At 48.5% G+C, this 24,461-nt stretch overlaps 1 protein-coding gene across 1 annotated transcript in view; it reads left to right on the top strand.

The window, feature by feature from the left end:
* Window positions 1-24,453, top strand: part of LOC102040062 (opioid-binding protein/cell adhesion molecule homolog) — a 31,720-nt gene extending 7,267 nt beyond the window's left edge. The window contains exons 2-7 of the mRNA XM_031063233.1: window positions 1,888-2,149; window positions 12,191-12,316; window positions 12,896-13,030; window positions 13,111-13,231; window positions 14,073-14,224; window positions 24,214-24,453. Of these exons, the coding sequence (XP_030919093.1) occupies window positions 1,888-2,149; window positions 12,191-12,316; window positions 12,896-13,030; window positions 13,111-13,231; window positions 14,073-14,224; window positions 24,214-24,314 (897 nt within the window). The 3' untranslated portion in view covers window positions 24,315-24,453. The remainder of the gene's footprint in view (window positions 1-1,887; window positions 2,150-12,190; window positions 12,317-12,895; window positions 13,031-13,110; window positions 13,232-14,072; window positions 14,225-24,213) is intronic.
* The last annotated feature ends 8 nt before the right edge of the window (window positions 24,454-24,461 follow it).

The following is a 24,461-nucleotide window of genomic DNA, read 5'->3' as shown; positions in this document are numbered from 1 at the left end:
TGAGCCACCCCAGTTCTCAGGTGTCCTGGACCACACCAGATCTCCTCAGGAAGCACATCCCATATGCACCAGCCAAAGCTGGGCAGCAACAGTGGAATGTACTCAGCGCTGGCACGAGCATCTCATCCCTGTCACTTCAAACCTGAGTCCTTGTGCTTCACCCCTAATGAGGGGACCCAAGAGTACCTCGCAGGGCTGTAGTCTGGATATTTATATGAGCACAGACATGCAAGTCGTCTGTTTTACATATTGCTGCCCTGATTTTTCAGTGCACGCAATGAATAATTTACAGAAGCCGTGTGTAAGTATCTCTTTATTATTCATTATAATGAAGTGAGACAGCAGTAATAGTCCACTAGACTGGAATCCCCCAGGGCCGAACTTTACTCGGCTGTGCTTAGCTCTCCCCCAGTTAATTTGAAGGAAGCGAGGGCTCAGCTTCCTGACAAGGACAATGCTGTCTGCTGGCACAAGGCTGCCCTGGTCTGGCAGAGCCGAGCTGGCACCGGGGCAGGTCTGACACCAGGCAGGGTCTCCTCGTGCCGGCGTGCCGCGGCAGGAGTGGAGCACCATCCGTCTTTCCCGGCGTCCATACGTGATGTGGCTGGCAGAGACGTACAGCTCCTGCAAGGGGAAAATTACTTGTTTTCAGGAGAATATATGGCTCGTTCCTCTGAACCGAGCACCCGGGGGGACCCTCAAGCATGCCAAGTATCGCCCCTTCCCTGCGCCCGATTAATAATCTCGATCGAGGTGATGCTCTGCAGCCTCAGCAAGGGAGGCATATAACACCCCCAGAGCCTGGGCAGGAGAGGCACTGCAATGGGGATGAGGACAGGAACAGCCTCCCAGCTGCTCTCTGAATTTACAGGCATGTGGAGAGGGACTCGCACGAGTTCCTTGATTGACTGTAGGTGCCTTTTCCGACGATCTTGGCTGCACAAAGCTGCAGCAGGTCTGCCACTGCTGGCACTAGCTCACGTCTACCTTGATTTTCCTGTTTGGTTTTTTTTTATGCCAAGAGAAAGCTTCCCTAGCCTGGTCCTCAGGTAGCAAAGGTGAAGCTCCCAAGGGATGCTGGGTTCTTAATTTAACCAAACACTCAGAGATCTTGCTGCAGATACCGTGGCAGCAGCAGAGAAGGCTACAAGTAGATAGATGGAGAAGAATCTATCAAAAAACATGAAAAAGCTGTGTTTTCCAGGAACATTTTAATTCCCTTCCCCCCCATCCCATTCCTTGCCAAGTGTAACTCAGTGCCGTGGACCGGAGCTGCCGAGCTCCTGCACGTCTCAGAGCAGGGAGGGTGGGAGCCAGGCAGGAAATAAATAATGGAAACGACCGCGTTGTGTTTTCAAGGCACTTGTAGGATTTACAGCTGCTTATCCAAATGTTCCCTTCCCTTCCCCATGTGCTGGCTTGGCCGTCTCCGGCTGTTTCTCTTCTTCCCCTCTCCCTGTGTGTGTGCTGTGGCCCCTGTCCCCAGCAGTGGGGGTGTTTATCACCCCGGGGATGGCTCGAGGGCTGTGCCGACAAGCTGAACTGTCAGCACATTTTACAGCTTCATCTGGAATTCTCAGTGCACTGCAAAGGCAAGGGGGGCTGTGGAGGTGGGTGAGAAGAGATGGTCTGCTTGGCTTGCAGAGGTCAAACAATAGAAATTTTGTCTGTGGTTCCCCAGTTGTGTGTAAAAGAAAAAGGGAGGTTTTATTTCTGGTGAACCCGCTGTTTGTGTGAAATCTGACGTGATGGGGGATGTGGAAACAGGGAGCACAGCCACAGCATGCAGCATCTCCATGCTGGCAGAGATGGGGAGCCACCCTCCCATCCTGCTCCCATCCCTCTTTGGGACTCTGTGTGGGATGCTCTGTGTGTGTCCCATTCCAGGTGTGTGACCCTCTCTGTGTCCCCTCCAGGTGTACTGTGGATGAGCGGGTCGCGCGGGTAGCGTGGCTGAACCGCAGCACCATCCTGTATGCCGGCAATGACAAGTGGTCTATAGACAACCGTGTGGTCATCCTGTCCAACACCAAGACCCAGTACAGCATCAAGATACACAACGTGGACATTTACGATGAGGGGCCCTACACCTGCTCTGTGCAGACAGACAATCACCCCAAGACTTCACGCGTCCATCTCATCGTGCAAGGTAGGTCTGAGCGTGCCTCATGCTGTTGCTGGGTGGTTTGGTATGGAAGGCTGCCTGGACTTGGGAAGGGTCTGGAGGCTCTCTTGATAGTGGAGTTGGAGCTGCTTCAGAGATTGCATGGCATGGGAACAGTGATGTGGACAAGTGCCCACCATGCCAGGGAGGAGATGAGCGTGCATTGTCTCAGCCTTGCTGGGTTGTACAGTTGTCACATGGGGCAGAGGACACCTGGGAACTGGCAGTGGGGCTGCTGAGCTCTTCTTTATTTCCCCTTTGCCTGTCCGTGCTGTGAATTTGACTTGTCTCCGCTGCTTGGAACCGTGTTGGTCAGCTCCCTCCGTCAGGGATTTGTTAGTAAGGTGCTCAAGCACATGTTTGAAGATGCTTCAGGAGAGCCAAAAGCAATGTGCTGCCAGCCACAGAGGAGAAGCAGATCCCAGCAGCACAAAGCTCTGTGCTTTTGGGAGAGAGGTGGAAATCTCTGTGGGGCCATGAGGGGCTCTTGGCACAGGGCCTCACAGGCAAGTGTATCAATATAGCAGATGCTGTTGGGCTGCAAAGCAGTGTTCTGAGGCTGTTCTGATGGGGGGATCCAGGTGCTGGCAGATCAGAGGGACCAGGAGCTCTCTGATGGATGCTGTCTCTGGATTCTTGCGGCTTTGCACCAGCTACTGGCTTTTGTCCGGTCTCTAGATTAATTTTTCAGAGTTAATGTTAGTTCAGGTTAGATAAAGATAATGAAAGTTTCCTAATCCTCTTAAAGAAGATTTATTTGGCTGAGTAGAAAGCTCTCGGAATACAATAAAGTGTGTATAAAACCAGGACCTAATCTTTCCTTTAATTTCAAACAGCTGATGGGTATTGATTTTGCAATGAGCAAATCTGAAAACTTTCTCAGCCTCGACACGTCTCTGAGAAGCCCCCAACAGAGTTATGTATGTATTCATGTACCCTCCTCATTGCCTAGAGGCAGGGGTTGATTGTGGTTACCCATCCAACAGGTTTTCCTGCCTGGGGGCTGTGGGAATGTGTTGGGAAACCCCAGATTGTGTGCACCAAGCTGTGGTGGAGAAGGGGAGTGCTCACCTCGGGAAGAGGGGAGAGGAGATCCACTGGAAGCATCCCTCCATCTCCTTGTTCGGAGCTGTCCCTCTCCTCCTTTTCGAGCTGTGTTCGAGCTGTCCATCTGTGAGGTTTAATCTGTTTATCCTGTCTGCTCTCTAATCGTGCTAATCCATCCAGTCAACAGCGGTGAAGTATCCGAGTGCTTTGCACCTAATGAAATCAGGTGAACTGGCGGAGGTGCTCAGCACCCGCTGCCCTCACCCCTTTCTCAGGGTGATGCAGGCACCTGCCAGGCACAGCCAGGTGAAGGTGAGAGAGAGTTTGTGTCCAGAGTGATGGTCTGGTGGTGAGGCATTCCTAACTGTGCTGGGGAAAGTTTGTTTTTCCTGGTGTGAGCAAGTCCTGTTGAATTGCTCCCACTGCAGCGATGACTGTGGTTCTCAGCAGTGTCACTTCTGCGCAGCTGGAGGGAAGCATGAGAAGAACTGGGGGTGCAGGCACAGGTCAAGTGGTCCATGCTGAGCAGTGTCTGTACTTTCCTTTCAATGAGCTAAGCTCAAACCACACGGTTTGCCCAGCTGAGAAAATCCATCTGTAGGCGCCTTTGAAGGTGGTGATGAGAGAGGCAAATCCTCCTGTGCTCTGTTCTTGGTTCAGCCTGAGGAAGAAAAGCTTGTGTGGAGATGCCATAGCAGCCATCCAGTATCTGGAGGAGCCTACAAAGAAGTCAAGAGGGGCTCTTCATCAGGAATTGTAGTTAAAAGGAATAATGTGTACAAGCTGAAATAGAGGAAAATTAGGCTTGATGTAAAGAAGAAATTCTTTCCTGTGAGGGTGGTGATGCCCTGGCACAGGTTTCCCAGAGAAGCTGTGGCTGCCCCATCCCTGGAAGTGTTCAAGGTCAGATTGGAGCAATCTAGTCTAGTGGAAGGTGTCCCTGCCCATGGCAGGGGATGGGAACAAGATGATCTTTAAGGTCACTTCTGACCCAAGCCATTCTATCATTCAGCTCCACTGCAGTTCCTTGGTGGCTAAACTGTGATTTTTGTGAGGGTGAACAACACACAGTCCTTTGCTCAGTGCTGAGAGGGAAGGAATGATTTTCCAAAGATGGTTTTAGTCCTGGCTGTTTCTGCAAGCAGAGCACACACTTTACAGGGATGGGAGCAAAGCCCTGTTTCTGGCCTCAAAATTGAGGTTTAGGTCTGTCCTCTGTTTTTTGCCCTCACTGTGCCAGCAGGATGCCAAACACGCAGTAATGACCAGTTAGCAACTATATTCAGGTCAATTAATTTCTATTTGTATTTTGCAAAAGTATAAGTTGGCCGGAGAGAGTATTGATTCTTTGTGCCCGTGTTCAATTGGGTTTTAATTCTGCTACTGAGGGGCCTGGCCTTCCCTCCCAGCAACCCAGCAATAAATCTGCCAGGGAATCGCCGTCAACAGTAAATGTGTCTCTTAGTAGCACTATTAATATGTCTCTTGCATTGGTTCATTGCAACAGCCGTTAACAGCGTAGATGGCAGGAAGCCAGAGGGGTTTTTTTTTGTCTCCCTTTTCCTCTTTTTGTCAGGAGCTGCCTCGTGATGAAGGGATGGATGCTTTCAGAGATAGATGTGGCATTTATGGCATGCTGGCGTGTTCTGGGGAGAGTTTGGGATGAAGAGAGAACAGGCACTTAGGCTCATATAAGCAGAAGATGAGCCACCCCATCCTCCTCTTGTCATAAAGGCTGGAGTGGAGATGAAATGGGGTGGACCTTGGTGAGCCCTCCTGCCTCTGGGATGAGCAGTGTGAAGGCCACCTCTCAAAAAGGGGCAGAGGGAGAGCTCCTGGGAGGTGCAGGCTTGCAAGGAGGAGCTGGGAGACCTTAATGGCATCATGCTCCAGGATGGTTTTTGGAGTGAGGAGTGTGGTAGGCAGGCACAGCTCTGCCTTCATGGCTTGGGCTGCTTCAGGTTGTACTTCAGTTCAAAATGTGGAGCTCAGAGTCAGTATTTTGGTGGATGCTGTGAGCTGGGGATCCCTTCTGGTGGGGATTTTGGCAGTGAACATTGGTACTGGCCATCCCTACCTAACAGTGGTCTTCGGTATTTCTCAGATGTCCTCTGTTCCTGATTCATTTAAAGAACCCTTCCCTGTACTGCCTTAATCCTACTCACCATACTGAAGCCTCTCCCAGCTGTTGGCATTGTTTCTCTTGTTTCTGGTTGGCACAATCCATTTTCTGTCTGGGTGTTTGCTGCTTTCCTCACCCTGGGAACCAGGACAGATTTTGAAGGGCCATGGCCTTCGTTTACAGGGTGTATTATCCAAATGCACCTAAGGATGCTCTCCTGGAGCTGGTCCTGTGTCTCACTCACCACCTCTCAAAGCAGCACCAGCGCAGATGTAGCTTCTCCATTAGTGTTTCAAAACCAAACTGAGCATTTAATTTTTCCCTTGTGATAACAACTGGCTCCTTAGGGCTCTCAAAGGTCCACCCCCCCTGCTCCCACCAAGCCATCCCCATGGAGATCTTTTTCTCCAAAGAGAAAAGGTTGGATGAAAAGTTGCAGCCAGACCCCTATCTCAACCTTCCTTCCTCCCTGAAGAGGCAGAGGATGGGCAAGAGAGTGAAAACGGCCAAATGAAGGTGTTGCAGGAGCAATGTGATAGTGAATTCAAAGACAAAGCAGCCCAAAGAAAATCTGGAAGGAATAGCAAAGTTTGAAGAAGGAAGCATCTAGAGGAGGGAAAAAAAAAAAAAAGAAAGAAAAAAAAGGATGAGAAGAAAAGCCCAGAGTTCCTAGAACAAAGGAAAGAGAGAAGGAAATGTGCACACACAGAAAAGCACCAGAGCATCAAAAGGGCAGAAGGCAGCAAAGGGGAGAAATGAAAGAGCGATGAAAGGGAGAGGGGGAAGGTCTGGAAGGAGGAAGAGTCAGGCTGGCAGGCAGAAAACAGCACACGCTGCCCAGCTGGGAACAGCCACTGCCCCTAAAGTGCCTGCCATGACATGCTGACCCAAAATCCAGATGGGAGAATGGGAAAGGGGCAGGATGGGGTCCACCTGGCAGCATCCTTGGGCTCCCAGTCTCAAAGCTGCCTGAAACTGGTGAAAAGGAGCCATCGGGATGTGCCACAGGGACCAGCAGCAACAGATGATTAATTACTGCAAAAAAACAAAACGGGTGAAGAGGAGGGAGAACTGGTGAAGTTGTTTCCCCATTATATTTCCGAACAGAAAGAACGTTTTAGCTCGTGCACAAATAGCTCCCTGGGAAGCACTCTCACTTCCTAATTGTTCATAAATTTACTGACAGGTGGTTACACAGTAGGTATAACACTGTGAGTTTCGGTTTTATTGCTTTCCCTGTCTCAACATGAAAACTTGGAGAAAAAGGATGCACTGCGAGCAGTCAGGTGGCTCCACCTGGAAAAGGGTGCTCAGTGCCTGTATTTAATTTTTGCCATGTTCCTTCCTGTAAATCCCACAGAGGGTGTTTTACTGGGGGAATGCTGTGAAAAGAGGGTGTTCAAGACCTCAAGCAAAGGGAAAAGGACGATATTACCAAAATGGAGTGCCTGTAGAAAATGTGAGGCCATGACACACAGCTCGCTTGGCAGGGAAATTTGACAAAAATCATTTTGTTGACAAAACTGTAGCTTTTAGAAGTGCTTAATCCATTATCTCAATAAAATCAGCTCTGACGAGCCTTTCAGACCGAGCTGTCACCAGAACAGTTCGATCAGAGATGATCATCATCGCTGCTGAGTAACAACATGTTGTTAAAACTCTTGATGCCACCTCCTTGCCCCAGTCAGTTCCCCTGTGGGAACGCTGAGGTGCATTTTCACAGGGCTACCCTGTGTGTCCTAACAGGTATCTCCTGAACCCCAAAAGCAATGAGTTAGAGAGAGTGAAAACATCAATTTCCATCTGCCAGCCAGGAGCTGGCTCTCAGGTGCCCTATTTAAGGCCATCAGCCCCAGACAGGAGCTGTTCTAGGGAAGGTCTCGTATTGCTGGTGCCTTCAGCAGACACACAGGGACTGGAGGAGGGCCTGGTGCCACCCTGCTGTGCTTCTCATCAGTGAGGGAGAGGGAAGGCACACGCAAAATGTGAGTTTTCAGCATATTTGCCTCCTTTGTGCTGACTTTCTGTACGCTAATGAGACTTTGCACAGTGACACCTCTGACAGCCCCATCCTGCCTGTGCCGGGGAGGCTCGTGCAGAGCTGGAGATGCCTGGGGCTATAGGCAGCTGGGGTGCTGGGAAGGGAGGCAGTGTCATCTCCTGCAGGCATCCGACCCCTGCTAGGGTGACAGTGCCTCTCCCTGCTGGTGGCAGCATCACCTGTCACAGGACACAGCTGGACACTGCAGCTGCAGAGGTGAGGGAGCTGCATGAATGTGTCATCTCCCCAAAACAGGAGATGTGTGAGAGGGGATGCAAAGGGAGGTGCCAGGGCAGAAACACAATGTGCTGTAGGTGTGGCAGTGTCCATGGAGGCTTCAGAGCTCTGAAGATGAGATGTCCCTCTCTGCTGTCCCTATGGGGACTTGTCCCCCAAGTAGGGGTGGACAAGTGGCTGTTGCCTGGCAGTCTGAAGAACCCATAGTTATCCATCATCTCCCCTTATCGGCAGCGTAGGAAGACATCTCTTTTAATGGATTAGGAGCTAATGATGTGGAGGAGGGACATCAGTTGCATGTGTCAGCCACTGTGCTCATGCAGGCTCTCCGCTCCGAGGCGTGCAGCAGTAATGATCTGGCAGCTAAAAATAATCCAGGGCCACGGCGGCGAGCGGCTGGGGTAGGGATGGGCACTCTGGGGATGAGTCAGCCTGCACACGGTCGTGTGCGTCACCGTCATGTGCAGCCCCTGATCACGCAGCCATTCCTGAGGTGCTGTTTGTTCCCCACGTGGTTAAGCAGGGAAGAGTCGTCTCTGAGGGCAGGGACCGTCCCTCCTCACGCTTGGGTGTCTGGTTGTTGGGGTCTCTCGCTGCTCAGAGTGACCCCGAGAAAAGTTCCAAAGTCTCTTTTCCCAGGCCGGTGCTTGAAGAAGGAGTCAGAGCTCTTCAGTTCTCTCAGTCTCGAGGTTGTTTATTGTATCTTATCTATAAAAAATTTTCTCCTGCCCTGCCGAGGTCACTCAGCAAGACAGTCCGAGGCATTCTGCCTGCCCCCGGGGCAGTATTATGTCTTTATACTAAAAACTACGTGTACAATGTTTACAATTACTTCCCCATACCTATCACCTATGTTAGACAGTGAACTTCTATTCTAAACCAATCCCAAAGTGCCAGCATCACCGCAGAAGATGGAGACCAAGAAGAGAAGAAGAAAGGCTGGACATGCCCAAGTTCCTCCATCTTGTCCCCAAAACGCCCATTCCAAAAATCCTAAAATCTACATTTCCACCCTGTGATAATTTTATTATTATACTATTTAAACTTCTGTGACTTTCAGGTCCTCATACAAAGCTGGTAATTTGCTCCACGGGTCATAATCAAACCCGCAGGTGCTCTGGGCTGTGTGCCAGGGTCTCTGAGCCCCCTGGCAGGGGCCCTGGCAACTCTGGACACCCGGAGGGATGTACTGAGTTCTGACATCTGGTAGTGGCTCTCCAGGTCTGAGCTTTCCCATTGCTTTTGTCCCCAGATGGGACAATGAGTGCAAAGCCACCACTGGTGCCTAGAGCAGGTGGTGGGATGTAACGTAGTGGGGAGAGTCCCACAGATATCCTGAGTATTGCACAGGACATGGTGGTGTCACCAAGGTGTGATCCCATGGCCAGCCCCATAGGGCCCAGTCTGTGAGGTGAGGGGAGGGATGGCACCTCACAGTCCCCACAGGTGGTGGCAGACACTGTCACATGCCTAGGTCCCACAGAGAGCGTGGATTGGCGCATCAGGCAGTGCAGGTCTCAAGTGGTAAAGGATGGAGATAAATCACAGGCTTATTGTTATTGAATTTAGTGGCATCGCTTTCACATTCAATTTCTCTTGCCGGCTTTCCGAACAAACAAGAAATTACAGTGCAAATGTATTTTTTGGCTTACCAAACCTTATGCATTAACTTCCCTGTGATTAATATTACGCAGGGCTGACGAAACCCTCTGCGCGCCACTCGTCGCTCCGGTGAGACCATGCCGCTTGTCGCTTCCTCAGGATTTATTCTTTATTCAATTTGCTTATAGCTGTAGATTTCTGTGAGGAAGGACTATGGATAAAAGGGGATACAGATGGTGTTCTGCCCTGTTTTTCTCACTGCAGCTGTATAGAGCAGAGGGAGGGAAGTGTTGAGAACAAAGGTAATTCAGGGAAAGGATGCTGTCAGCAGGTAAAGGACTAGGAGCAGCACCCACAGTCATGCTGGAGTGCTCCAAGGCATTAGCAGGGCTGCCTGACCTGTTAGGGGACCAAGAGAAATCCAAAAGAGCCCTTGCTTGGTGGAAGTACTGCCTGGGTTTGAGGAGGGGCCATCCTGGCCTGTGTGGGATGCATGGTTGTCCCCATAGAGCTGGTCAGGGTTGAATTAAGGTGACTCACAGTCAGAGGTGCTGACCTGGGATGGGGCTGAGGGTATTTGTCAAGTGTTTCCTGGGTGAAGGGGATGCCAGGTACTCCATTTATTAGATGGAGTATCTGGAGATAGAGTAATATAAATCACCCTGGCCGGGGTTTGGGAGAGCCTTTGGACTCCACCAATCCCAAGCTGTCACCACCTTGAGACAAGGCAGCTTTGGTGGGATGTGCTTGTCAGGGCAGCCATGCCTTGGCCACCCCTATCTCATGGTAATGACAGGGTGTGGCTGAGGGCTGGTTTTATCCACATGTCGTATTTGCCATCAAATTCGCCCTGCCTGCATCCCTAAGTGGTCCTAGTTTCCACCCACTCCCATGGCAAACCAGCATGTCCTTGAGACACCATCCTTGACAGCGCAGTCAGTGGGATCTATAAAAATGTAATCAAGGTCCTCTGATGTCCTTCTCCAAGTCCTGGTAACCTCGTAGGCAACGATCGCAGTCACAGGTATTGAGCTGCCCTGTGGGGTCCCCGTGCTGTCCGTGGGTGTTCCTCCACTGAGTGTCCCTGATGGCTCGCCTGATTGGATTAGGGCAGGCAGTGGAAGCACGGCAGCGCTTCCCTTGCCTCTGGATGTTCAGGAAATGCAATTCCCCACCGTGAGACCTGCTGGCATGTGTGTGTCAGCATCCTTTGCTAAGGGAAGGGCTTTCAGGCTGATACGTGGGTTTGTATGGCTTGGGGTTTTCCGAATGGGAGCACTGGGATTGTAGTGGTTATGGGTAGGGGTAATTTTTTCCACAGGAGTGAAAGTGTTTCTGTGCCCAAGAGGGGGACAGGATCACATCTGTGCCCAGAGCACCAGTTTCTGCATCTCATTTTGTACTTGTGGTTTGGGAGTCGAGGAACAGGAAAGGGATGTCAGCCTTGAACTGGAGGTGTCCGGGAGGGCAAGGATAGAACAATGACTGATTTTGCTGATGCCCTGCATCACACACCATCGCTCTAGTCCAGCACCTGCAGGCAAAATCACACAAGGAAGAGACAGGCTGCCATCTGGAGCAGGGGTGGCATCCCAAGGTCTCAGCATCCACTAATGATAGTGATGTCATCTCAGACCAAAACTGCTCACGAGGAGGGCTGGTTTGCAGGGCTCAGGAGCAGATGAAAAATGCCCCAGTTGTGGGAACCTTTGTCGTGGATGTTCTTGTAGTTTTCAGATGTTCCTGGTACCAGTTTGAGGAGCTGTTACTGGAGGGGAGAGGTGCAAGGATGCTGGTAATATGGATTAGTGTTATCTTGTCTGAGTGAGGAAGGGCCATTTACAGCCTTCCTGCAGCTCATTGTGGCTGCACTGTCGGAGTTGGCTGGTTCTGCTCCGAGCGTTAACTACGTTTTCCAGCAGTTGCCGGCACACACTTTTCATTTTTGGATTGCTGCTTTCCCCTGAAGGACTCAGACAATCTCCCTCTGCTATAACAGACTGTACTTCTATATTAATGTGTCAAGTTGCTGGGAAATTTACTGCTTTGCAGAACCCATAGGGCTGCAGAGACCGCGCCGCATCTTTGCCATGGCTCATCCTGCTGTGCTGCCTCTCCCATGCCAGGAGAGAGGAGAATCTCCCTGGGAGTGTGAGGAGAGCTTTCCTGGGGGTGCAAGAAGAGCCAGACAACCCCACTTTCCCTTGCAGGCAGTGCTGGTGCTGGCCACAGTGGTTTTCAGGTGATTATCCTGGAATCCCAGCACTGTGGGAGAGACACAGTGGGTGCACAGTGGGAGAGACACAGTGGGTGCACAGTGGGTGCAAGGGTTGGGTATCTAATGCCACTTGACTTGGGCTTTCAGTATGTTGTGTGCCTGGGGAGGGGGCACAGGCCATCCTTTCTGGCATTGTAGGTCTGGTGTTTCATTTGGGGAGGGCTGTTAAATATGGCCTCATTTACTCCCTGGGGTGCAGACCCTTTAGGGGGTTGTGTCCGACAGCCCAGAGTGCCAGGAAGCAGCATCGGCAAGTGAGCTTTAATTGCTTTTTGCCATGGCCAGGGATATTTATGGGTACGGAGATTGCCAAGTTATTTATTAGATGGAGTATCTGGGGATAGAGTAATATAAATCACCCTGGCCAGTATTGAAGAAGCAGACGCTCAGTAAGTTAAACAGCTTTAATAAATATGCTAAAATATGAGCCTTGTCTCAGGCCATAACGAGAACTGGTTATCGGGGTCTCAGCCATGGAGTGGGGTGGCTGGCACAGTGAGTGGACCCCTCCACACCCCAGATCCATGCTTGGCTCCAGTCCAAGATACGGGTTTGGAGACATGGAATTGCTGACTGGACAGGGCAATGGAGGGGACACCAGTGTCACACGATGGGACAGGTCTCATGGTTGGGGCCTCCCACCTGCACCTGGCAAGCTGGTGTGTTGATGGTGCCTTTGGTGGCCATTATGTCTTGCAGTGCCCCCCCAGATTGTCAACATCTCGTCGGACATCACCGTGAACGAGGGCAGCAGCGTGACCCTCATGTGCCTGGCCTTTGGGAGACCGGAGCCCACCGTCACGTGGCGGCACCTCTCCGGGAAAGGTGAGCCCTTCCTTGGTGGAAGAACTGCCTGGGTCTGAGGAGGGGCCATCCTGGCCTGTGTGGGATGCATGGCTGTCCCTGTAGAGGTGGTCAGGGTGGCATTAAGGTGACTCACAGTCAGAGGTGCTGACCTGGGATGGGGCTGAGTGTCACTATCGGACACGAAAGAACGCAAGCACATCACCGTTTTCAAGGTGAAGGAAGAAAGAAAGGTTTATTTTTCTGGTTTTAATATTTATAGTTTTCCAAAAGTGACAGTGGATTGGAGGGTGACAGTGACACCTCTCCAATCACACTGGTCAAACTAACAGTCTATCAACTTTCTCTTCCTCCATAAAGGAAGACAAAACAATCAGTTATTTACAGAAAGTGTCCGAGAAAGTTCACTACAAGAATGTCAACATCAGAAAGTTTAGAAAATCTCAAAAAACTAGAGTGACAGCTGAGGGCGCTTGTCCAGTGTTTCCTGGGTGAAGGGGATGCCAGATGCCCAGACAGGGTGTGTCGGGGCAGGGGCACAGAATTTCCTAGTGTTGGTGTCCATGGATGACGGTGCCACACGTTCAGTACATCCCCCAGGGCAGACCTTTGTGAGTGAGGACGAGTACCTGGAGATCACGGGCATCACACGGGAGCAGTCTGGGGAGTACGAATGCAGCGCTGTCAACGACGTGGCCGTCCCGGACGTGCGGAAAGTCAAAGTTACTGTCAACTGTGAGTGCAGGGCACAGGGGAATGAATGGTGGGGAGTGGGTGCACGAGGGCCAGTGTGACACAGCAAGATGTCTCTGCAGACCCGCCGTACATCTCCAACGCCAAGAACACGGGCGCCTCGGTGGGCCAGAAGGGCATCCTGCAGTGCGAGGCTTCGGCCGTGCCTGTGGCGGAGTTTCAGTGGTTCAAGGAGGACACCAGGTGAGGGGCTGCAGAGGGTAGCCACAGCCTTGGGGTGACAAGGTGAGGATGTAGAGGGGGGTGACAGTGTCTAAGGCCATTATGTGGAAAAATATAGTATTTGCAGGGATCCCCAACTAAAGAGGAATGACGAGGAGGACTCTATCTTATCAGAAGTCTAATTAATTCCTTTATTATACTATAGCATGTTATGCTATATTACACTATATTATATTACATCTAAACTGAATCTGCCAAGCACTCAACCCTGCACACAACTGCACTCATCTCGTGACTGTCAGCTGACAGTCCTGACACACACACACACATACACGCTTGGCCCTGATAGGCCAAGGAAACAAAACACCATCACTGTGGGTAAACAATCTTCATATTGCATTCTACTTTGGCACAACACAGGCACAGCAAATGAGATAAAAATTGTGCTTTCTTTCTCTGATGTTCAGAGAATGTGAAATCCAGAAATATTCTTGGGAAGAATTGTGCCTTGCTTTTCTCTGTGAAGAGAAATGTGGCAACACAAAAATGCTGGGATCGACTAGTTTTGGTGGGTGCTCAGCTAAGGCACTCTAAGGCACACTAAGGCTGCTCAGCTAAGGGCTGAGGAAACCCCAGAGTTGTTTCTCCCAGGGATGGTGGCTGTGGGACACAGGGGTTTAGGCTGGGTTATGGGATGGAGAGTGGAATGGAGAGTTTGTCTTCAAAACTGGGATGCACAAGTCCAGTGGGGGAACATGTGGATGTATAGCGGTGTTGGCTGGTGGGAAGCAGAGTGCCCAGGAAGGGGTAAGATCCACTCCAACCCTGTTCTCCCAGCACTGCTATCTGTGCTTCTCTGCAGGTTAGCAAACGGGCTGGAGGGAGTGCGGATCGAGAGCAAGGGCCGCCTGTCCACGCTGACCTTCTTCAACGTCTCGGAGAAGGATTACGGCAACTACACGTGCGTGGCCACGAACCAGCTGGGCAACACCAACGCCAGCATCATCCTCTATGGTAGGTGCCGGTTTTCTGCAGTAAGGTGAGGTGACAAGGACGAATAAGAGAAGGAGAGTGAAGAGGAGGCATTTGGAGAGGAGGAGGATGAAGAAGAGGAAGAGGAGGAGGAGGAGGATGAAGAGGAGTTTGAAGAGCATGATGAAGAGGATGAAGAGGAGTTTGAAGAGCATGATGAGGAGGATGAAGAGAAGGAGGCTGGCAGATGACCAGTGGCGGAGTGATGGAGCAGAGCCGGATGTATTTGGTGCTCCTGGTACATCGAGGTGCCAAACAGCACAAACCCTGAGCAGTGAGGTCCTGCTGGAGGATGCTCAGAGGATGAGATCTGTATCAGCCCAGCACTGGGTGCACAGCACAGTTGGCCACAGGTGGCTCAGCCCTGGTATTGCTGGAGCACAGGGGTGAGGAGTGAGCCTGGGACAGGTGAGAACACACTCTGGGTGCATGGTGTGGGGGTTTCCCTTGTTTGCTACAGGCAGGACTGCCAGCAGTGATCACATTGTACTGGCAATAGCAGGATGGGTGACATCAGCCTGGGTGATTCAGGTGGCCAGAGAAAGAATGGTGTCATCAAGGGCAGCTGTCACTGAGGAAGGTTGTGTGTACCTGTGGCATGTCCCTTTGGCATTCCGACAAGCTGAGAGAGCTGTCACAATCCAAGGGTGGACAGCAGGAGCCTGCCTTCCCCCAGCAGGAGGGAGAGGATGGAAGTCAGGTAGCAGGCTCAAGGAGATGTTGAGAGGGAGAAGATTTTCCACACCAGCTTGGAGTTTGGATGGGTGGACACTGTGGAGGGGACCTGTGGGGTGCTTGGTGTTTTGGGGTGGTGAGAGGGGCACATCTTTGGCTTTGGTTGTGGGGCTGGCTGGCCCATCCAGGTGTTTCTGCTCCATTCAGTTCTGTTGTGTTCTGTAGGGTTGTGTTTGGGTAGGGGCTGGTCCAGGCCTTTCTATTCTAAGCAGATCTCCTCTGCCCTGGCCTGATTTCTTCTCTTTGGGTCCAAGCTCTGGGCTCTGTTCCCTCTCCATTGCTCTCTTCTCTTTCTCTTTCTCTTTCTCTTTCTCTTTCTCTTTCTCTTTCTCTTTCTCTTTCTCTTTCTCTTTCTCTTTTCACCTTTTTGGTGAAGAAATTTTCCCAATATCCAGTATAGTGCAGTATACTATAATAGACTATATATAATACAATACGATACAAATACAATGTCATACATATTATTATTAATAATAATATATCAATAATAAATATATATCTATGAAAAGAACTGTTATTCATATATTTAATAATAGTGTCTTGTTGACATATATTATTATATATAAGCATATTATTCTTTGTTATATATTATGTATTATACTCACAGTATATAAATTATAGAATCTCTGGTATACTTTATTAGTTTTTACATAGTACAATATATAACTTACAATGTATTTGGGGTATTTTATATATATATGTTTTAGGGGTATAGGAGTTCCATTGGCAGTGCTGAATTGATGGTTGGATTTGATGCTCTTAAAGGTCTCTTCCAACCTTGATGATTCTATGATTGTATATAGTAAATATTGTATTTATGATATTTAGTACATAAATAAGTACATTAAGTTTCCAATCCAGTTTTCCCAATGTCCTTTTTTTTTCTATTTCCCTGTCCTGCTGGCACTCTTACACTTGTTCTTTCTCTGATGTGAGACAAAATAACATCACCTAAGTCTCTTATTTTTCATGACTTGAAACCAGACTAAAGAAAAAGTCGCAGTGGAGGTAACTCCCTGTACTCAGAAGGGGACTGGATTAGGGATTTTTGGTTTTGTTCCAAGCTATTACGTGGTTATCTTTTATTTGACAACATCTGTTTTCAGGCATTTTTCCTTCTCTCAGCAGATAGTGTTGCTCTTTACACACTCCTCCTGTGACAGCACAGCAATCCTCTCACAACGGTTATTAATTGATGCCAACATGCAGAGAAAACAAAATTTCACCTTGTTTTAATAAATTAATCCTACAAACACGTCCAGCAGGTTGAAGTGAAGTACATTAGAGGTGATTGCATAGATGACAAAACAGGGATATTAAAAATCATCCATAAAAAGTGAGATGTAGGAGCCCAATCCTGTGGCTCTCCCTGCCTTGTAGCAGCTCCTGTTAGTAATGGGCTGTTTTGTGGAATACTAATATTCCTCTAATCCTTGTTTTATAAAAGGAAGATTAGGAAAATATTTACTGGTGAGACAGCAAGAAAAAACATTAGGAAGGAAAAGTTAAAACTTGAAATGTTCCATTTGTTTTCATGTGGGTATTTAGCTGCACCAACACTGAAGCCTAAATTTGTCTTTGAAAGGATATTGGCACATCCTTTGGATATTGCTGTGTGAACACTCAGGATACTTAAAGCTATTTTAATTTCATAACTTTTAACGGAGAAAAAGGCAAACATTCATATTCTATTTCCCCCCCCTTCTTTCAAGAGTGTATTGAGTGAAGCACGCTGGAGCAGTGAGGAGCAAGCAGGCCATGGAGTGAGCTCAAAAAGGAATTTAAGCAGGTGGGATTCCATCCCTCCTCAAGGATTGCGCTTTTTTCATTTCGTGAACATGTTGTGAAATTCAACAGCTTGTCTGTCAAAACTGCAGCTTCTTGGAAACACAGGGGAGAGTGGAAAAGATGGGCTCTGTGGAGAGCTTCTATTTGGGTATGTGCGTGGTGTTTCTTGGACAGTCTCTACCAGCCTTTGCCAAAGGGGAGAGGAGAACAAGTGGTTGGAAATCTGCTATTTCTTTTATTTAAAGATTTCATGTCTGGGTTCACTTTTTGATGAGCATGTTGCATTTTGTACTTGCTATTTATATATGGAGATAGGGGGAAAAAAGATCAACCAAACCTGGATCTTTACATCTCTTTTAAGTGCAGTGTGTCCCTCAGTCACCAAAGGAAATTCCCCAAGCCCTCATTCCAAACTGGGAGCTCTGGGACCTTTTATTGTCCCTTTCCATTGAAGAGCTATTGGAATAAAGAGACATGTAGTTGTTCTATAAAAGATGCCATCTGCATTTTTCCAATGTTCAGGGTCTCATTTCTAGTATGTAATCTTTTTGACTGATGATTGGTTGAGTTAACTGAAAATAAGTTAAAATACCAAGTGTTAGATGTGATTTAAGCCAATTATTCTATGGAGAGATAAAATCTTTTCATGCTTTATTGTGCACTCTCTTAAGAATCAGCAGCTTCAGACTAAATACATAAAAGCAAGGGAAAGCAATTATGTCTTTAAGAATAAGAGCCCTGATTCAATATTTAAAGACTGCTTGACTTAAAACACTTAAAACACAAGTCATAGAATCACAGAATGGTTTGGGCTGGAATGGACCTTAAAGCTCATCCAGTTCCACTCCCTGCCATGGGCAGGGACAACTTCCACTGTCCCAGGGTGCTCCAAGCCCCATCCAGCCTGGCCTTGGACACTTCCAGGGATCCAGGGAGAGCCACAGCTTCTCTGGGCACCCTGTGCCTGAGCCTCACTGCAAATATTTGAATTTTGCAAAAAGAGAATCAATGCAAAACATATGAAAAAAAAAAAAAAAGAAAAAGTAAGAAATAGCATCTTTGCCCTGTTTTCCTATTGCTGTGGAGCGTCTGTGATTGCAGTGATTTTCTGTGTTTATTTGTGCACACAAACCAGTAATCTGACAAAACTAAGAGATATTAGGAGTGGAAATTAGTAAGGAGAGGAGAAGGAGGCAGTGCTGTATTCAGGGAGTATAAATATCTGAAGCAGGTCTTTTGTACAGGAGAGAAAGTAATTACCCCACATCTACTGTTGTGCGTTACAGGAACTTCGAAGGGCAGGTGAATCTGTCCAACTGCTCTTTTGTGTCTGCCACCAGCAATGCTTTTCAGGTCAAGAGAGCAGCTCACACCTCATTTCATCATTCTTCAAGTTGCCACCTGCCATTATTAATAGCCCACAAAAAGGCTGAGATATGTAAGCTCTGTAGTTGCTGCCAAAGAGTCTGGGAATTGCAATCCCCAGCTTCATTTTGCTTCAGGAATGTGCTGGTGGGCAGCTCAGGGATTGGTGATCACACACTGCTGTGCCATGGTGCCACAGCCAGCCCAGCTGGAAGCAGTGGAGGGGACAGAACACTGTTGGGTGGGGAGTTACAAATGCTTCAGTTCTCTCTGGTCAACAATAAAATTTTTTTTTTTTCATGTTAATTGAGTGGATTAGGCTGTGTGGATGTTCTGGGTGGGATCAGGGCAGATGTCCATCATGTGCCTGGTGCTGGGGCTGGCTGTGCTGGTGCCTCATGACTCTGGGCTGAGCCATCCATCCCCTCAGCATCTTCTGCTCCAAACACCCCTCAGGAAATGGCAGCTCTTCCCTGGAGCCAGGCTGGGAGAGCTGGGAGTGTTCACCTGGGGGAGAGAAGGCTCTGGGGACACTTTAGAGTCCCTCCCAGTGCCTAAAGGAGCTCCAGGAGAGCTGGAAAGGGCTAACTCATGGGGTTAATTTGGGTTATTTGGTCAACTAATAACTAATTAGGATTTGGGGTTACCTGGGACAGACTCATTTTCTGTAGAGGACTTTATGGTTACTTTAGATCTTTGGGTTACTTTGGCTCAATCAACTAACATTTGGGGTTACTGTAGATTATTGAGGTTAATAGAGGTCAAACTTGTTCTGGGCAGAGCACTTTGAGGTTACTTGAGGTCCATCAGTTAATATTTGGGGTTACTATAGGTCATTGGGGTTACTATAGGTCATTGGGGTGTTACTTGAGGTCAACTAGCTCATATTTGGGGTTACCAGAGGTCAAACTTGCTCTGTCCAGAGCAATTTGAGGTTACTATAGGTCATTGTGGGGTTACTTGAGGTCAACCAGGTAATATTCAGGGTTACTTAAGGTCATTTGGGTTACTAGAGGTCAAACTTGTTCTGTGCTGAGAACTTTAAGGTTACTTGAGGTGATTGTGGGGTTACTTGAGGTCATCCAGTTACTATTTGGGGTTACTTTAGGTCATTGGGGTTACTTGAGGTCAGCCAATTAACATGGCATTATTTGAGGTCACGTTCCATCTCTGAGGACCATGCTGGGCTTTGCTGAGTTCAGCCATTTTTCTTGTTCCAGTATTTGAGGTCACCAGCTCCAGCAGTGACACCAGAGCTTGGAGCTGAGTTTGTGTCCCTGCCACGACTCCTTCTGTTCCATTTCACACCAAGCAACCCCCGCGTGCTGTTGTTGTGTCATGTCTGCCTGCCATGGTGCCAGTGTTGTGTCAGTCCCACCCTCACCCCAGCTTGCCTGGTGACTTTGAGTTCCCTTGGCGCCATGAATTGCCCATGCCAGGCTCCCTGGCCCTTCCCTTTGTCCCCTGGCCCCAGCTGTGCCTCCAGATTCCATCCCACCCATGTCCTGTGAGCACCTGCCCCTCTTGGCCTGTCTGCACATGAGCTCCTCCTGCATTCAGTTTTTTTGGGAGAAGATGTAGATCCTGAGGATCTGGAGCAGAGTGAAGCTCTCCAGCTCCATCTCTTCTGGTTGGTACCCCTGGATCTCTGTGTCCCTCTGTCCACACCGACCTTTACCTTCTGCAGCTGCAGATCTGGTGAGATGTTTCAAAGACACCAACACAGCTTGAAACCTTAAACCAGGCTTTATTACACAATCATTAACATGGCATGTCGCCCAGGGTTAAGCTGTAATCATCACTGACACACAGGTAAATAATTAGTCTTTAATGAACTTGGCCTAAATTAGCTGTAAATTAGAATCTCAAATAGGAGCACTTTCATGGGGGGACAGAGGTTATGCCATGGCACTGTGGTTTGGGCAGCTTGGGAGGTGAGGGGGAAAAGCTTCCTTCATGTCTTGGTGAATTAAGCCAGAGCTGAAGTGGGATATCTTCTTTTTCCTCAGTATTTATCAGTGTTCTCTTCTTCTCCATCTTCCTGTGAGGGGATGAGAGACAGCTCCCTCCTCTTGACCGAGTTGTTTTGTTTTGTAGGGTTTTTCCCAGCATATTCCCTGTTATCCTGTGGGGTTACTTTGCCTTCACCTATTATCTTCTTTACCTACTATACATATTATTTTTTTCTCTTTCACACTTTTTTTCCACTTGGTGCCTATATTTCATATATATTTCACATGTGCAGTTGTCTTCCTGTGTTTGGTACTTTGTGTTTTCTCTTAACTATTTCATGAAATGCCAATTGCCAACTCTGCTATCAGATGCTATAAATAATCCATATATTATACCATGCTATAAAATGCTTACCTACAGTCACTGCTCACATTACCATAGTGTCCCAGGGTCTGTGTTTGTGGCAAGCCTTAGTTCTTGCTCAACTTGTGTCTCTTTTTTGTGTGCAAGAAGCCACCACTTTTTGTTCCTTGCTCTATGTTGGGTGGCTGTTCAGTCACAGGGGTGAACATCCCTGTTGGAGCCTTCTTAGAATCAAAATTTGAGTTGGAAGGGACCTTTTAAAGGTGATTTAGTCCAACCCCCCTTCAATGAGCAGGGACAGGCCTTGAAGGACCATGCAGTTACCTGAGGGAAAATATCAGGGAAAATCTCATCCTGGGGAGGTTGCCAAGACTTACGCTAGGTGCCTCTGCTCTCAGACATGAGTTACTGGACAGGCTTCCCCCAGAATTCCTTCAGTTATTCCTGTCCTCAGACATGAAGATTTGGACAGGCTTTCCCCCATTAGCTGCTGTTGCACACCATGAGAAGCAGAGAGGAACTGTTGTCTTGTCCCTCTAGGAAAGAGAAACTCCAGCAGCACTCTGAGTGTGGGCACATTCCCTTCCCATTTCTCCTGAGTCCTGAGAATGAAAAGCAGCAAGAGACACACTCTAAATTCATCTCCATGCATCTGTATCTCACCTGGAGAAGGGTGAATGTTGCAACAAATTGGGAGGAGTGAAGTGAAAGTCATGGGACTTGTGTACAGAAAGAAGGCAGGAAAAGAAAGTAAAAGCTATTTTTTGGTGCATGTGAAGGGACTGCTTAGCTCTGTAAGCATTTCTGCTATTCCCAAGGCTCACACTGGAGTTGAGAGTGCCTCCAACACAGGCTGAGAAAATCCATTCACCACAGACCCACTGATTCCTTCTGACTTTTGTATTCCAGATCTTAGGAGAGAAACAAAATCCCAACCTTGCCATCTGTACTCAAATCAAGGTCTCAAAAAAATCTAAGGTTGCCTCAAGGAGAAGGAAGAAATAGCCAGGAAAGGAAGAAAATAGCCAGAAAAGTGGACACAAAATAAATAAAGAGGAAGAAAACTAAAAGCAAGCAATAATAAATAACTGCAATAATAAATAAGCTGAGCAGGGACAGCCAGAGTCCAGGTGCACTCACATCTCAATGCCCAGGCACTGGGGTTTGAGCAAACAGAGCCAAAATATTTGCTGGGAGGGCAGGGCTAGGGAGCCTCAGTTGAGTTTTCTGTCTATCCTGGTGGGAGTTGTCCCTTTCCCATAGAGAGTGACAGTTCAGAGAACACAGGAGTCACAGGCAGCCTGTGATGAAATGTGCCATCTGCCCTGATTTTGTGATTGTATCTAATTACTACTTTATTTTGTCTCTGTATCTTTATTCTTGTCTCTTCTGTAGAGTATCTTTACAATCTTTACAAGGCCAAGCTGTCTGATACCAGAATACATTCTTCCACAGTAAAGAATAAATTGAAGAGAAAATGTTTGTTTTCTTTTTTTTTTCTAGTAATGACCCAGCATTTTTAGTTTTATTTCCTCCCTGTATTAGTAGACTTATCTATTTGGGAGCTCTCCAACTCAACCACAATGCAATTGCTTTAGGATAGATTATGAAATTTCTGAAAGTGTCATTAAATCAAAGCCAATAACCAGTGCAGAACTGTGAACTAGAAAATAGTGATAAGAATTAGTCACACATTAAAATCCACATCTGTAGAGATACTAGAGAAAGGCACCAATTTAGCAGTGTTTGGGCAGGTGTAAATACAAAAAACTTTAAGGCTAATCAGCATTTAGTATTAAACCTGCAGAAATTTTCACTATTTTTATGATTTTGGATGATGTGCTGAGCTGCTGCCATTGGTTTGAGGGGTGAGAACCAAAGAAGAGGGAGCAGTGACAGGTCTGAGGAAAACCAAGCTAAGAAGCCCTTTCTATTCTACCTGCAAAGGCTCTACCTGCCCCTGACAAATGTGGGTTTCCACTTGTCATATTACAAGGTCTATTCAGCAAGGAAATGTCTGATTATGGCATAGTTCTACCCCTCCTGGATGATCATGTGCTCTTATAATCAATTTTGTTTGAGCATGGGCATGACACAGCTTCTTGCTCATCACTCAATCTTCCCATCATTTCCTTCACCTTCTGGCAGTGCTTGGATTTGACATCTCAGACTCTCCTTTGCCTCTTCCTGAATTAAGATAAATGCTCAAAAAAAAAAAAATCAGTAGATAAAAAGACAAGGAATAACACCATCCTGAGGAAATTATTGTAACTGGATATGATTTCATAGAATCACAGAATGATTTGGGTTGGAAGGGGCTACAGGAGAGCTGGGGAAGCACTTTTGATAAGGGCATGGACAAGGGGGAATGGATTTAAGCTGAGAGAGGATGAGTTTAGATTAGATACTGGGAAAAAAGTCTTCACTTTGAGAGTGGTGAGGCCCTGGCACAGGTTGCCCAGAGAAGCTGGGGCTGCTCCATCCCTGGAAATGTCCAAGGCCAGGTTGGATAGGGCTTGAAGCAACCTGAGATAATGGAAGGGTTCCTGGCTCATGGCAGGGAGTAGGACAAGATGGTTTTTAAGATCCCTTCTGACCCAAACCATTCTGGGATTCTATGATGAACCCATTCCAGGTGACTGCAGGCCTAAGAGCTATTCACAAATGCATAAGAACCCCATTGACTTCACACTTCATCCAGGCCCTGAGTTTTGATGCTAAGGCACCTGAGCACTTATTTCTCTATGTCTTCCCTTTCAGAATGCCAGTACTGGGACTCAGACCTGCAACTTCCCCAAATGCCTCTCCATGGCCATGGGGAGTGCAAACATGGCCCTGTGGTAGTGTGTGTGATGGCTGCCCCTGCTTCCCTCACTCTGCCCAGCTGTCTCATCCCATCCTGACTGGCCCCCTGTGTGCCCTGCAACCCTAATAAAAGCCCTAACAAAAAAACCCCAACCAATCTCCAGTCCAGCAGTGTAATCAGATGACCAGCCTCCTCCCTGCCTGACCTGCCTGCCAAGAAGCCCACAGCGACCCCAAAATGCTCCTGCATACCTGAGAATCCACATCTGGACAAAGCCAACGATCCTTTGTTACCAGTCACGAGTTGTGCTGCCCCAGAGCACCAAGGCCTCCAGTCCTGGTGGCTGTCACATGATTGTCTGCATCAGGACTCCCCAAGGAGGGCAACTTCAAGCATGGTGGGGCTGGACTGACACCTGACCAGGGCATCCTCCTCCTCCTCCTCCTCCTCCTCCTCATACAAGGACTGTGCCTCCCTTCAGTGCTTCTCAAGCTCTTTGCAAACCTGCTCACCTCCTCCTCAGCACTGACAATGTTCTCCAAATGATGGACAAATCCACCACCCCTCCAAGGGGGAACACAACACCCTGGTCAGCTTAGGGGTGGGAACTGCAGGGACAATGGGGAGGTGGGTTACCCTGCATCCCCTAAATACAATTCAGGTGCTTTAATTAAGCTAGGACCTTCCAATTCACTAGACAGATGGGCTTTGATCCCACGATACTATAGTTAACAGCTATATACCCTAACCAACAGGCCTCTGCCTAAGGCTCTGGTACATAACCAATGCACATCAATGAGCTTGCAACTCACTATGAACATCACTACAGAGCTGATAAGAAGAGGAATTGAACCTCTGTAAAAAGGACTACAGCCTAACGCTTATACACTCAGCGCTGTCACATCATCCCAGTGCTGTCCCTAACGCTGTCCTTTGTCTTTCTCCTCTCTCCTGAACACAGGGCCCGGAGCAGTGCACGATGGCGGCAACGCGGCGTCCCGGGTGGCTGCCGGCCTCTGCCTCTGGGCCACCCTCCTCGCTCGCCTCCTTCTCGACTTTTGATAAGGGAGCGGAGGGTCCCGGGAGGCCTCGCCGCACCTCTCCCCCGCCGCGGGCTCGGCCGCCGCGCCGCCCGGGGACTCCTCTCCACCGGACGGGCGATGGGTGCACCGGAGGACGGGCGGCGGGGGCGGGGGTCCGCGGATGGGC

This window comes from Geospiza fortis, unplaced genomic scaffold (genome assembly GCF_000277835.1).
Source record: "Geospiza fortis unplaced genomic scaffold, GeoFor_1.0 scaffold68, whole genome shotgun sequence".
NCBI classification, from domain to species: domain Eukaryota; kingdom Metazoa; phylum Chordata; class Aves; order Passeriformes; family Thraupidae; genus Geospiza; species Geospiza fortis.
The sequence above is the reverse complement of the archived record's forward strand: the minus strand, read 5'-3'. Positions and strand labels throughout refer to the sequence as shown.